This window comes from Mesoplodon bidens (genome assembly GCF_964165515.1).
Source record: "Mesoplodon bidens genome assembly, chromosome: 15".
In the NCBI taxonomy this organism is placed as follows: Eukaryota; Metazoa; Chordata; class Mammalia; order Artiodactyla; family Ziphiidae; genus Mesoplodon; species Mesoplodon bidens.
Window position 1 is genome coordinate 44,475,473 of NC_138171.1, and position 14,563 is coordinate 44,490,035.

At 49.8% G+C, this 14,563-nt stretch overlaps 1 protein-coding gene across 3 annotated transcripts in view; it reads right to left on the reverse strand.

Annotated features, from left to right (window-relative positions):
* Positions 1-2,909: 2,909 nt before the first annotated feature.
* Positions 2,910-14,563, reverse strand: part of ITGAL (integrin subunit alpha L) — a 40,997-nt gene continuing 29,343 nt past the window's right edge. For 2 of the 3 annotated variants that reach the window (XM_081257936.1, XM_081257935.1), the window contains exons 25-31: positions 13,594-13,669; positions 8,616-8,729; positions 8,320-8,376; positions 8,126-8,224; positions 7,620-7,715; positions 6,488-6,598; positions 2,910-4,460 (exon numbers count right to left, since the gene is read on the reverse strand). In XM_081257936.1, coding sequence (XP_081114062.1) covers positions 4,287-4,460; positions 6,488-6,598; positions 7,620-7,715; positions 8,126-8,224; positions 8,320-8,376; positions 8,616-8,729; positions 13,594-13,669 — 727 coding nt within the window. In that variant the 3' untranslated portion in view covers positions 2,910-4,286. Of the gene's footprint in view, positions 4,461-6,487; positions 6,599-7,028; positions 7,423-7,619; positions 7,716-8,125; positions 8,225-8,319; positions 8,377-8,615; positions 8,730-13,593; positions 13,670-14,563 lie in introns of those variants that run through there. The other variant, XM_081257937.1, reaches the window with a different exon arrangement.

The following is a 14,563-nucleotide window of genomic DNA, read 5'->3' on the forward strand; positions in this document are numbered from 1 at the left end:
AAGTCCTAATCTCCTTATTTTGGAGTTGAAATTTTCTTCGGCTTCCAACTGTAGGCACTTGAAAGCTAGAAGGACCTGGGTACAGTGCCTGTGGTGCTTAATTGATAAAGTAGCCTTGGTATTTGGTTTTTTTTGGCCACACCATGTGGCTTGCAGGATCTTAGTTCCCTGACCAGGGATTGAACCCACGTTCTCAGCAGCGAAAGCACAGAGTCCTAACTACTGGACCGCCAGGGAATTCCCAATAGTCTTGGTATTTAATATTGGTTCAAATGAGGGTGGGAACTTAGCTGCTCAGCCTCTACCCCTCTCTTCATGACAGCTCCTGAAGTACCTTCAGATGCCAGGTGGAGCAGACCAAACCCAGAAAGGACATGTGTGTTCCCCAAGGTCAAGGTGGAAGGGCTAATGGAAGAGCTCCAGCACCAAGCCTCTTGACCTGTGGTCAGCCTGCTGCTTTTGCTACACCCTCCTCCTGCACAATAGACCAACCATTTCTGTCCACCACCATTAGCGCTTATACGCTAGGAAGAATGCTAAGCAGTTTACACGTGTTATTTAACGCTCAGAGCAGCTCTGAGGTATAGACTGCTATTATTCCTGTTTAACAGATGAAGAAATGAAACCCAGAGAGGATAAAGAAATTGCCCCACATGACACAGCTAGGAAGCAGCAGAGCCTGGATTCCATCCTAAGGCTGACTGGGTTTTGACCATTTTCCTAACGATACTAAGATGTTATTTACTTTTTTTCACTCTGTTTCTCCCATAAAGAACTGTTTTCTAGAAGCTGCATGACATGTGATGACATATGTCATCACTCTGATGGCTTGCGTGGAATGTAGGCATGGATGTTCTTATGTTTTAAGTTCTTCTCCAGTTTAATTTCTAATTGGAAAAAACCAATAGATTTAAAACATATACATTTAGGGCCACTGAATCAAACATTTATTGAACAATACCTTTGTGCCAGCCCTGGTGAGGGGTCGGTGTTGGTAATTCACGTGAGGCCTGAGGCCTGCCTTCCAGAATCTCCTAGTCTTGAGAGAGGGGCCTACAGAGTCAGCGTCACATGCCTCAATGAGCCATAAACAAAGTGGTGATGAATTGGGTCCTTTGTCCAGGAACCAAGGGGATGAGAAAAGCTTTGAAGTATCAATACTTTGAAGTAGAAAGATTTTAAAGGATAGTAAACAGGTGGAAACAACAAGGACCTACTGTATAGCATAGGGAACTATATTTGATATCCTGTAATAAACCATAATGGAGAAGAGTTCAAAAGAAAAGAAAACAGGTGGAGTTGGACAGGCTGGCAAGGGGAACAGCACGTGTGAAGGCACAGAGGCAGGAAGGATACCTAGGTGTTTGCAGACAGTGCTCTTGTTTTTTTCTTCTTCTCTTTTTTCTTTTTTTGGCTGCACCGTGCGGCATGCAGGATCTTAGTTCCCCGACGAGGATCGAACCTGTGCCCCCTGCAGTGGAAGCGTGGAGTCCTAACCACTGGACCACGAGGGAGCTACCACAGAGACAGTACTCTTGAGCGAGTTGGAGAGAGATTCCTTGGCGTGATGACAGCAGGTCTGTTCCTGAAATGGACCTCCCAGATTTTCTGTGTTTTGTTGCCAGCCTTGATGAAAATATTCACTTCTTCCTCGTGTCACAGAATCTCGCTTCCTCAGAGAGACTTTCCCGACCACCTATGCAAAAGGGCCCTCTCCATCACCCCCTACCCCTTGTCTCGCTTCACTTTCTTTACGGCCCTATCACTACCTGGAATCACATTTCTACTTTTTCACTCTGTTTTCCCACTGAAGTGAAGCTTCCCGAGGCCAGGGACTTGTCTGTCATGTTCACAAGCAGGTCCTCAGACTCAGCACAGGGCCTGACACAGAGTGCTCAAGAAATCCTGCAGGAATGAATAGAACCCAACTTATGCTTCATGAGGCTTACAGATCATTTCATGTACTTTTAGCAGTCCAGTGATACTCCTGATGGTCAAAACACTTTTTTCCCCTCTCTAGGAAAATAAGCCTCTCTTCTTCCTTCCTGATGTCTTGCTTTGGAGCCAGCCCCATGGTTCCTTGGAGGCTGGACCAGAAGGGGGTGATGAGGTTGGAGAGGCCAGTAGGCTTTGAAAGCCTGTGTGCCCAGCTCAGGAATGTCCACTTACTCTGCTGTAGGCAGAAGGGAGCCATCAAAGGTCACTGCTTGGGGGACCAAATGTTGCTTCTCACCTCCCACTGCTGGACAGGAGCTGACCTTAGAGTTACTCAATATTCCCCCGGTGTCCTACTGACCACAAGAGGGCAGCAGTGACTAGTCCCCTCTGTTCCTTCTAAGGCAGGGGCAGGGGGGAAGGCGGTTTCAGGGTCAAGGCCAAACAACCATTTCTTTAAAAAAAGGGGGAGGGCATATATCGACTATACCTCAATTTAAAAAAAAATTTAAAGCGGGGGTATCAGAGAAGGTCTATTCTCACAGCTTAATAAATTGTCAATGCCTCCCTAACGTTTCCTCACTTTCTGTGCCTCTCTCACTGCTTCTTTTGAATGAACTGACAACGTCCTGCACATGTCAGTTTCCGAGGGTCATCACAGCAAATAAAAAAAGGAGAAGAAGGGCTTCCCTGGTGGTGCAGTGGTTGAGAGTCCGCCTGCCGATGCAGAGGACACGGGTTCGTGCCCTGGTCCGGGAAGATCCCACATGCCGCGGAGCAGCTGGGCCTGTGAGCCATGGCTGCTGAGCCTGCACGTCCGGAGCCTGTGCTCCACAAAGGGAGAGGCCACAACAGTGAGAGGCCCGAAGGAAAAGGGAGAAAGGAAAGAAAAAAAGATTTGACTGTTTTGGTCCCACTTAGTGGGAGGGTTGAGAAGGAAATGTTCTTTCTTTTTTGGACACGCCACGTGGCTTGTGGGATCTTAGCTCCCCGATCAGGGATCGAACCCGGATCCTTGGCAGTGAAAGCTCCAATTTCTAACCACTGGAATTCCCATTTAATTCCAGGAAATTTTCATTTAATTGAGCCAGGCTGGAATGTTGCACCAGCACAAAAACATCACAAAATTGGGCAGAATTTCACATTTATTTGGTAAATATGTACAGGCGCTGTGCTTGGCACTGGGAGCCAGGTAAACGGACATAGTTTCCATCTGTGAGCTCACAATCTCATGGTGGGGGCCACAGTGGGATGTGATGGAGTCCCAGGGTGGGGCTGTGGAGGGAGGGGGCAGACGCCTGGTGCAGACTGAGACTTATCAGATGGGGTTGCCATGGGGCCCATCCAAACTTTTTTCTCTATCTTCCCACAAGCACCCTCACAATTCAGAGAAATTGTCTCAAGCACCTACTATGTGTCTGGCTCTGTGATACCACCAGGGGTCCCAAGGTGAACAAGAAAGGTATGATCCTTAGGCCCCTGGAGTCCACTGTTTAATTTAAGTAGATCACTTAACAATTAATGAATATGATCAGTGCTATGCAGGACAAGTGCAGGCTAGTGTAAGCGTGTATAATATGGGAACCAAACTGAGTTGGGGTTGGGGAGTTGCCCTGCGGAAGTTATGTGTGAACTGAGATCGGGTTAGGCAGGAAAAGGAGGCAGGAGGAATGTTCCAGGAAGTGAGAAGAGTCTGGGTGAAGGCAGTAAGCCAGGAAGGAGCTGGGCAAGTGAAAAGGCTGATTAACTGGCGCTTAGAAAGGGAGGCGGGATGTCTCTAGAAGAGGCTGTGAAGGAAACAGCCCAGTTTTGCAGATTTTGGAGGGCCTATTAAGGAATCTGACTGTTAGCCAAAGGGCAAGGGGTTTGCAGGAGCAATGTAGTGACACAGATGAGATTTGCTCTCTGGTAGGAGAATTGAAAGCTGACTGGATTCCAGGCAGGAGAGGATGCAAGGCGAGGTTCTGGGAGCTTGAGGCCTCTGTGGACATCCAAGGGCAGGTGGGTATGAGGGCCTGGAGTGTCGCTAGGTCCTGAGATTACCGTTTCTCCAAATTTAGATCAGATGTTCTCTTCCAGGGAAGGAAACTAACAGGGGCTGGTGGGAGCCAGGACCACGTGATAATTACAAGGCTTCACCTCTGTGGCCTTCCTGGCCCATCCCTCAAAGGATCCTCACCATAAGCCTGCAAAGGAGGCAAGCAGGAATGGGCCCATGTTCAAGATAGGGAAACTGAGGCTCACAGAGGGGCAGTGACTTGCCCAAGGACACATGGTGAAATTCAGGTAGAGGCAGGCTGGCACCAGGCATCCCGAGTCCAGTCCTGGGCCTTCTGCATCCAGCCTGCACCTCAGTCCCTGCCACCTCCGTCCCGGGCCTCCTCCTCTTGGAGGGGCTCCAGGCAGCCCAGGTCCTTGGCTTCTTCCCCAGACACCGGCTGCCCAGCGTCTTCTCCAGTGATTTCATTTGAAGCATCTTCGGTCGCGTCCATCCTCTCCTTCAGGTTCCGTTTGAAGAAACCAACCTGTAGGAAGACAAGACTTGAGTAAACAAGGAGTCCACAGAGCCCTTTGGACCCTTCGGCCCCGGCAAAATATGAAAGTACCGTTTATAGGGATAAGTCACACATGCCACAGACAGGTGGCATCTGCTCTGGGGAAGGGGCAAGGGGATCTGCCATACCTGCTTCTTGGCAATATGTTAAAAAGCTGTACGTTTAATAGTTAATTCCTGAGGCTCCTCAAAATGTCATGTACCATTGTTGCGGGTGGGTGATTTGACAATATTTAGTAATACTAACAGCAAGAGCCTGCACTTATATAGGGCTTATTAGTAGGGGCCATGCACTCTCTGGTGAAAGCTCAAAAGATACATATTCTTTGGCTCAGTAATGCCAGCTCTAGGAATTGATTCTAAAACACATCTGGACAAGTGTGCAAAGATGTTGGTAACAAGAGCCTTTTGGGACTTCCCTGGTGGCATAGTGGTTAAGAATCCGCCTGTCAATGCAGGGGACACGGGTTCGAGCCCTGGTCCGGGAAGATCCCACATGCCACGGAGCAACTAAGCCCGTGCGCCACAACTACTGAGCCCGCGTGCCACAACTACTGAAGCCCGTGCGCCTAGAGCCCGTGGTCCACAACAAGAGAAGTCACCACAATAAGCAGCCCGTGCACCGCAACGGAGAGTAGCCCCTGCTCGCCGCAACTAGAGAAAGCCAGTGCACAGCAACGAAGACACAACGCAGCCAAATAATAATAATAATAATAATAATAATAATAATAATAATAATAATAATAATAATTTAAAAAGCGCCTTTTGGCACACAGTTTGAAAAAAAACCGTCAATTCCAAACAATCTAAACGTTCGTCAATAAGGATCTTGTTAAATAAAAGGTGAGGCATCCAGACAGTAGAAAACCACCCGGGTTAAAAAGCAAGAGGCAGGGACTTCCCTGGTGGTGCAGTGGTTAAGAATCTGTCTGCCAGTGCAGGGGACATGGGTTTGAGCCCTGGTCCAGGAAGATTCCACATGCCGTGGTGCAACTAAGCCCATGGGCCACAACTACTGAGCCTGAGCGCCTAGAGCCCGTGCTCCGCAACAAGAGAAGCCACTGCAATGAGAAGCACGCGCACCGCAGCAGAGTAACCCCAGCTCGCTGCAACTAGAGAAAGCCCATGCGCAGCAATGAAGACCCAACGCAGCCAAAAAAATAAATAAGTTTTTTAAAAAATTAAAAAAACAAAACTAAAGAGCAAGAGGCAAATCTGATTGTGCTCAGACAGAAAGACATCAAGATATAATATCCAGGGGGAAATACAAGCTCCCAAGCAGTATATACAGTAATGTTTTGTACACATACACACATCCACTGGCTTTTCTCTTTCTCTCTCTCATGCTCACACATTCACATATACTTTAACAATAAAATTAGAACATGGAGGAATATAAACAAAGTGGTTGTTAATGACAACCCTCTGGGGTTGCAATAGGGAGAAACTTTGATTTTCTATGTTTTCTTTTCTGGAATATTTGAGTTTTTCACGTGGAACAGCTGCCCTCCAGCACTCTTCATCTGGCTAACTTCTACTCATCCTTCAAATCCCAACTCAAAGGCCACCTCTCTTGAGAGGCCTTCCTGGACTCCCCCCAACCTCAGTTAGGTCCCTGTGTCATAGGCCCAGAGCACATAGTACAGCCCCCATCATGTTGGCGTCTGTCTCCCCCATGGACTGTGAGCATCTCAAAGGCATGGACTGTGTGTGTGTTCTGGGCCTCCGTATCCCAGTGCCCGGCCCTCGATATGTGGGACATTCCTTCTCCTTCCTCTCCCTGGGTACCCAGGTCTGGCTCTGCCAGTGCTTGTTGAGGGATGCGGGTAAAGTCTTGCTTGCCCTTTGGGCCTCAGTAGCCTTATCTGTAGAAGGAGGAGTAGGCTGAGGCCCCTTCTAGCTTTAAAGCCCCCTCATCTTGGTATTCTGCTCCCTGACTCCTGCCAGTTCCACTCTCCCCAGCCTGGCTGGATGCCCGCTCCTCGCAGAAGCTCCTACCTTGTACAGAGCTAAGAAAATCAGTAGCAGCAACAAGAGTCCCCCGATACTGCTCAGCACGTAGAGGTAGATCATTTCCTTCTCATATACAACGTCGACCTTCATGATGACCTGGGGGGAGAGGAGAGGTGGGGAGTGCAGGGAAGAAGCCGTTCCCACCCCTGACATTTCTTGTGAATCTGGCCTCAATCCCTAGGTCTCCGCATTTCCCATCTGGACTGTGTCACGCATGGCATGGGGCTTGGGCCAGACCCCCTCTCCAGTACACCTTGCACTGCAGCCACCATAATGAACAGGCAAATATGCACCACGGCCCCCTTAAACCCTTAAGAGGCTTCCCTTAGCCCCAGGATGAAATGCCAGAACCCCAGCTCAGCACGCAATGCCTTTCAGAATCTGGCTTCTGCTTACTTTTTCAGCTGCCCCTTCCCTTCTCCTGCTCTGAGCTCCCTGCTCTTAAACCCGTCTCGCCCACTCTCTCAACGCCGGGCTCTGCACGTGCTGGGCCCCTCCTGTCATGCCCTGCGTATGGGGTGGGGGCCCCTTGGCTGAGTTGCCATCAAACCCATTTTGACCTTGTGGTCTGCTTGTGCCAAGGCTGATGGCTCTGGCTGTGGGGAGGTTCTTTTTTCTTTCCTTCTTTTTAATTAATTTATTTTTGGCTGCACTGTGTCTTCATGGCTGCACGTGGGCTTTCTCTAGTTGCAACCAGCGGGGGCTACTCTTCATTGCGGTGTGCGGGCTTCTCATTGTGGTGGCTTCTCTTGTGGCGGAGCACGGGCTCTAGGTGCACGGGCTTCAGTAGTTGTGGCATGCGGGCTTCAGTAGTTGTGGCTCGCGGGCTCTAGAGCGCAGGCTCAGTAGCCGTGGCGCACGGGCTTAGCTGCTCTGCGGCATGTGGGATCTTCCCGGACCAGGGCTCGAACCCATGTGCCCTGCATTGGCAGGCGGATTCTTAACCACTGCGCCACCAGGGAAGCCGTGTGGGGAGGTTCTTACTGCACTAAAGCCCAAACCTTCTCCTCTGTGGCTGCCCACCCTCCCAGCTCCAGCTCTCCTAGCTCTGCCCTGGGTTCCTCCTGTTCCTCTGCTGCCCTCTGTTCCCGGGTCTTCTGAGGAGGTAGAGAGATACCTGGGCCAGGGAGGCATTGCTGCCATAGAGGTGAAAGTGCTTGCTGCTGTTGAAGGAGATGGAGAGGGAGCTGCAGAGGCTGAACATGGAGGAGGCCTGTGGGAGGGAGGGGCGGGGGTGGGGCATCAGGCCAGAGGGAACAAGGACCCAGAACCCACTGACTTCTGCCCCCCAGTGCAACTCAAGGGGCAGAGGCAGAGGAAAATGGGTCCTAGTGGGTGCGCCATCTCTACCCCATTCTCTCCTGGAGCATTAGCATTCTAACGTGCCGTTTGCCATTGTTGGGAGGACACTTTTCCTATAAAGAACACCTAGGAATTATCTGTAGGCCCCTGAAAACAGTCCTTCAAATTTTAAACAAATCATGGTCCTCTTTCATCTGCAACTGTGTAAACGTTGGGGCTATTTCCTCAAAACAGAACAAAAAATTCAGGGAGGCTCTCTGTGGGGAGAGCCTCCATCCCTTGAGGCCCCCCCAGAACCACTTGGAATCTGTTGGCAGCTACCTTGATCTCCCCCACCAGCTCCACCGTTCCGATCACTTGGACGAGGATCTCCTGCCTGAAGACCACTGGGCAGCGGAACTCGGCTCCAAGTGAGCAAGGCTGCGGGAAGAAGGAAAGCGGGGGGTCAGGGAGGTCTCCTCCCACCTGCCCTCTGGCCAGCCCCCACCCCAGTTTCTGAGGTCACGGGCCCACACCTCAGCCACATCAGATGGACTCTCCAGATCCTCACGGTGGCAGGTGACAGGAGGCTCCTGGGAAGGATGAGGCGAGGTCTTCAGTTAGTCCAGAGCTGAGAGGGGATGCCAGCCCCTTGAGGCCAGACCTGGCATTCTTCCCCACTCTCAGATACCACCTTGCATCCCAGTTCTCCCCCACTGGCCCCTGGCAGATTCAATCCTGCTCATTCCTGTCCCCACACATCTCCCCCCAACCCCACGTCATGCTCACCCCCAGAGACCTGCGCGCCCTTCCCTCCGCGGCCCACACTCACCATCTGCACGCTCCACTTGTGCATGATGGGCCCCTCACCGTGAGGCTGTGGTACCCTAACCAAGGCCTCCAGGGCGGGCACATTGTGGTCATAGACAGAAGGCTGGATCCTCACCTGGTACGGAGGACAAGGGGCTGCAGAGCCCTGAATGCCACCCCAATGGCCACCCCAGATCCAATCCTCCTTGGCTGGGACCCAAGGGCCCGCTCTTCGTTAGGCAGCAGGCAATGGTCAACCATACCCTTACAGCATATGGGTTCCACGCACTTCTCTGCTTCCTCCATGTGGCTAACCCTTGCCCATCCTGCAAGGTACTGCTCAAACATCATCCCTGAAGGTTTGGCTGACTCTCCCACAGCACCCTCGTTTCCCAGCAAGATGGCAAAGCATCTGCTTGTGTGCGTTTATCCCCCCTAGACTGTGAGCTGTGAGAGGGCAGGAGCTTTGGCCCATTTCACCTGCAATTCCCTACGGCCTTGACACACTACCCAGCACATAACCAGCCTCGCAAAAGTAGTTTTTTGAATGAGTGAAAGAAGGAAGGACATTTAACAAGGATAGATGCAAAAATTATTTGGGAAAAATATTTTGGCAAGTGCACTGAATTTATTTAAGAGACATTTCCTGGGGGTTCCCTGGTAGCTTACTGGTTAGGATTCTGGGCTTTCACTGCTGTGGCCTGGATTCAATCCCTGGTCGTGGAACTGAAATCACACAAGCTGTGTGGTGCAGCCAAGATTTTTTTAAAAAAGCATTTCCTAAGTGCCTTTTATAAAAAAGATCTGTCTGTGCTAGGGCTGGAAGACCCAGAAATGTAGAAGAAAGTGACACAGGAGTAGCACCAATGAATTGCAGGGAGGTCAAGCAGGGAAATACATATCCAGTTTGTGGGGTTCTATCATTTATTCATTCAACAAACATTTGTGGACACTTTAAAAGTGTCAGTTAAGTTAAATTTAAATGGCCTAATGTTAAAGGCAGCATTTGAATTTAGCTGTAAAAGGTAGAGAGGGGATTAACAGATAAAGATGGGGGAAGCCAGCGAGAAGAGAAAATGCAGGGAATTAGGACAGCACCAGGTGAGTGTGATGTGGCCAGAGGGTAGGGTGCCTGGGAAGGAGAGATAGGAGATAAAACTGTAAAGGAGACTTGGGATGAGATTCTGGTGTCCAGAGGCTGGAGGGCCAGAAGTCAGGGGACCAACGACTAAGCAATGGGCAGTCCTGGAAGGCAGCCAAGGGGAAGATGGCTCCAGGGGGTTGCACCCACTGCAGGCATGGAATGGAAAGAAGTTGGGAGCCTGTGCCATAGTCCAGCTGCAAGAAGATGAGGAACTCTGTCTGAGCAGTAGTGAGGTCAGAAGAGAGAAGAGGATATAGACAACAGGACCTGAGGAGGCAGTGGAACCAAGTACAGAGGAAGGAGACATTCACCCAGACTTGGAAGTTTTGCTTGAGGAAAAGGTGGTGCTTTTAAAGGATTCTAAGCAAACCAAAGGAGATGCTGGCTTACAGGAAGATGATAAATTTGGTTTTGAACATCCTGAGACCAAAGCTTCAAGAGGAGAAACTGTACTCCTAGTTATATATCCAGGAGAAACAAAACATATGTCCACACAAAAACCTGTACAGGAATGTTTTAGCAGCATTATCCATAATAGCCCAAAATGGAAATAACCCAAACGTCCATAGACTGAAGAATGGATAAATCAAGTATGGCCTGTCTTACAAAGGAATATTATTTCGCAAAAAAAAAAAAAAAAAAAAGAATGAAATACTGACCCATGCTACAACATGGATGAACATTGAAAATACTATGCTAAGTGAAAGAATCCAGTAACAAAAGACCACATGTTGTATGATTCCTTTTATATGTAATGTCCGGGATAGGCAAATCTATAGAGACAAAAGTAGTGGCTGCCAGGTGCTGAGGGAGGGAGGAAGGGGGTGTGACTGCAAATAGGTACTGGGTTTCTTTTTGGAGTAATAAAAATGTTCTAAGATTAGATATGGTGATGGTTGCACAACTTTGTGAATATACTAAAAGCCATTGAATTGTACACTTTAAATGGGTAAATTGTTATGTGAATTCTATCTCAATAAAGCCATTAAAAGACAACAACAACAAAAAAAGATGCTAGGAAGACATCCCAGGGGAGATCAGTGACCAGCTGCAGGCACAGGTGCATTGGAGGAGCAAGAGGGACACAATTCAGAGTTGTCACTTGGAAGAGGGACACTGACCCTGGAAGTGAGACACACCTAGTGGAAACAGACACAACAGAACAATCAGCGCAAGCCCAGAGCCCCGAATCTGCTGGGAGGCAATGGCAATGGTGACAAAGCAGAGGGCGGAGGGTTAGAACATGTAGGTGGTAACAATCCCCGCTTGATGAACACTTAGCATGCTAGGCCTCGTCTGAGTCTCACTAAATGCATGATCTCATTTAGTTCTTTCAATATTCCTATGTGGTGGGCAGTACTATCATCCCCATTTTACAGATGAGAGAACTGAGGCTCAGGGAGCTTCACTAATTTGTCTGAAGCTATCAAATAGTAGAGCTGGCATTTAAACCCAGGCTGTGACTCCAGAGACTGGAACCACTCTGTTCTATCACCTTCCTTGGATGATGGGGAAAATAACAATGCTAAAAACAGCCAATGTTGACTGATACCGTTTGTGTCAGCACTGTGCTAAGTTCTTAAACTGCATTTTCAGGGAATTCCCTGGTGGTCCATTGGTTAGGACTCTGCGCTTTCACTGTCGAGGGCACAGGTGCATGGCCAAAAAAAAAAAAAAATTAAATTAAATTGCATTTTCTCATTTGTGCCTCCTGACAACCCCATAAGGTAGGTGTTATTATCCCCGTTTTACCGAGGCTCAGAGAGGTTAAGTAAGCTGCCTAAGGTCACACAGCTTTAAGTGGCAGAGCTTCAAAAAGATCTCGGGTCTGGCTGAAGCCTATGTTCCTAACCAGCCAGGGGAGCAGAAAACCACGAGGAAGGAGATCCGGTGGCCCAGCTGGCCAGCTCTCACTGGGTTTCCATGCCTGTTTAGCCCACAGTAAACCTTAGTTATTAGAGCTGACCTCCTTGAGGCAAACAGGGCCTGACTAATGGGACAGTTTCAGGAAGGAGGGACAGGATCACCCATGACCCATGCCGTGTTGGGTTTAGCTAAAACGGAGACCATTAGGGTCTTTAGCAAGAGTGGCTGCTTGGCAAGCCAGGCAGTGGCGAGGCAAATGCATGGCTGTAGATGCTGGAGGCATCTAGCTCTGGTGACTAATCAGAGGCGGAGAGAGAGAGAGAGACAGCGTGCTTAGGGGTTGAGCTGGTTCCAGGCCGAGTGAGGCAAGAATGTAAGGTTTCCAAGTAGCTGGGAGGGCCAGGGCTGCAGCACGACACCCACCTCACCCCTGTAGCGACCTCCACGTCCCCAGGCACTGCGCCAAGTGCTCTAGAGGAAGCAGGTGACCCATTTAAACCTCACGACCACCTGTGAAGTTCTTATCCCAAACCTCACTTGTCACAGTGGGGAACTGAGGCATGAACAGGTGAATCCTTGGCCCAAGGTCATACAGAGCACAAGCGACAGAGTTGGGGTTTGTCGGACTCTTTCCCGCTCTTCTGGTGGTAAAAGGACTGGCCTGGTCGACCCCCGTAGGGAGCCCAGAGCCATCCCAGTTAAAGACACTGGAAGCCAACTCCACTGGTCACTCAGAACGTTCTATTTCAATGCAAATGGACATCTGACCTTCCCAAAGTCCCCTCCTCTCCTGACATCGAGGTGTCAAGGTGAGATGTCTCCCACCTTTGTTCCGAAGGGGCTTGAACTACCCGGGGTCCTTCCCTGCTGGCTACTGCCCAGTCGGCCCTGACTTCAGTGCAGCCTCAGGGAAGATGGCGCCTCTTTGGGGCCTCAGTTTCCCCCACGGTAAAATGAAAATGCTCTTGGCTTGTTCAGAGCCTGCTCCTCTCTGAGGTTACCTCAAGAAAGCCCTAGACGCCTCAAGGTTTAGACTCAGGGGGCGGCCTCCCTCTTCTGAGTTCCCATAATGAAGACTCTACTACAGCACCGAGCATTGCAGGAGAAATGAGGACCACTAACTTAAACACATGGATTTTGTATACAAGTAAGTGCTTGAATCTGACTTGTTCCCCTTACTAGCTGGGTAACCAGGGCAAGTTACTTGACCTGTCTATGCCTCAGATTTTTCATCTGTAAAATGGGAATGACACTGCCTGTCTTACAAGCTCTCATGGTTGGGTGTGAATTACAGGGCTTGCATGTATAGAGGTCCAGGCTCAGAACTTGGGTTTGGTGAGTGGTCGTGGACCCTGTTTTATTTATTGATGCCCCACCACCTAGAAAAGTACCTAAACTAGAATGGTAGCTCATTAAATGTTTGAATAAAAACTAGGTTCTCAGGAATGCCCTGGCAGTCCAGTAGTTAGGACTTGGCACTTTCACTGCTGGCCCGAGTTCGATCCTTGGTTGGGGAACTAAGATCCTAAAAGCCTCACAGTACAGAAAAAACAAACAAACTAGGTTCTCTCCAGAAAACATTAATCTGATTCTGTACCTAACTGAGAACGCAATTAGGATATCAAATGTCTGTATAATTGAATCCTAAAATAAATGGGAACTTTCTACTTCAAAAAACAAAAACAACCCACGACACTGTAAATCAACTATACTTCAATAAAATAAAACAACAACAACCCCAAAACTATGTTCTCTCTCAGAGCCCTTCTGGCTCTCAAGTTCTGTGATTCCAGAAATAATTTATCCAGAGTTGGAAAGGAGCCGGTGAGTATGCACCCCTGGGAGCATTTCAGGGTAAGGATCACAGAACGAGGTGGAGGGCTGGGCCCGTTGAGGATGGGACTGGGTCTAGTTGGTCTCTGCATCCTTGGTCTTCAGGATGGGGCTGAACGTGAAACCTCTAAGGACCTTTTCACATTGAGGTTCATACCTGGTAGATGTGCTTGACATGGTGGATCTTGGGACCCTTGGGGATGAAACTGATATAGAGCGTGGAGTTTTCCTGGCTGTGGAGAGAGAGGAGCAGCTGAAGAAGCTGGAGAAGACAGCAACCCAGTCACCCAGGGGGCCCTGGGCCAGGGGAAGCCTCGGAGTTGCCCGCCACTGTGCTAGAGACGGCACAGGCATGATCTCATATCATCCTGACATCGCTCTGCTCTTGCCCTTTGGAAACTAGGGCTCACTGAAGGGGTCAGTCTTGCCCAGAGTCCTGCAGTGGGGGACAAGGACTGGAACACAAGTGGATGGCTTTTGGAGCTGTGTTCTCCCCACTAGACGCCACCTCACCGGGGCCTCCACTGTCGTTGGTCCCCACTGCTCATCTCCTCGGGAAGTGCACCAGCCTCTGGCTCACTCTCCCACCCATCCGTCTAATGACCTTCCTAATATCACTCTCTGATCCTGCCACGCTCCTCCTCCGAATCCATCAATGGCTCCCTACTGCCCTCAAGGGTCAGGTCCAAAGCTCCCCCATATCCAGACCTGCCCGCTTCCGAGTCTGCCTGCCCACTGCTCCCCACAAACACCTACCATCTTCTGGGCCTGCCCACTCCCTGCTCCCCGGATCTGCCCCACTGTTTGCCGCCCCCATGCCTTCCCCTTTGCTAGTCTCTCTGATGAGAATGGCTGCCTTCCTTCCTAGCCCTTATCTGAACCTCCTCATCCTCGAGTCCCCAGTTCAAGCCCCTATTCTGCATGACTCCTTTCAAGTCTCCTCCAACTCACATCATCTTTCCTGGCTCTAATTTCATATCACACCTCAGACAATATTGTGTTTGGCATTTATGTTCAAAAGCACCGGGGACCCTGGCTCAGACACGGTCCCGCCCTTATCTCACTGAGCCGACTTAAAAATGCCACTTCCCTTTTCTGGCTTCATCCTCTTTTCTGTAAATGAGAAA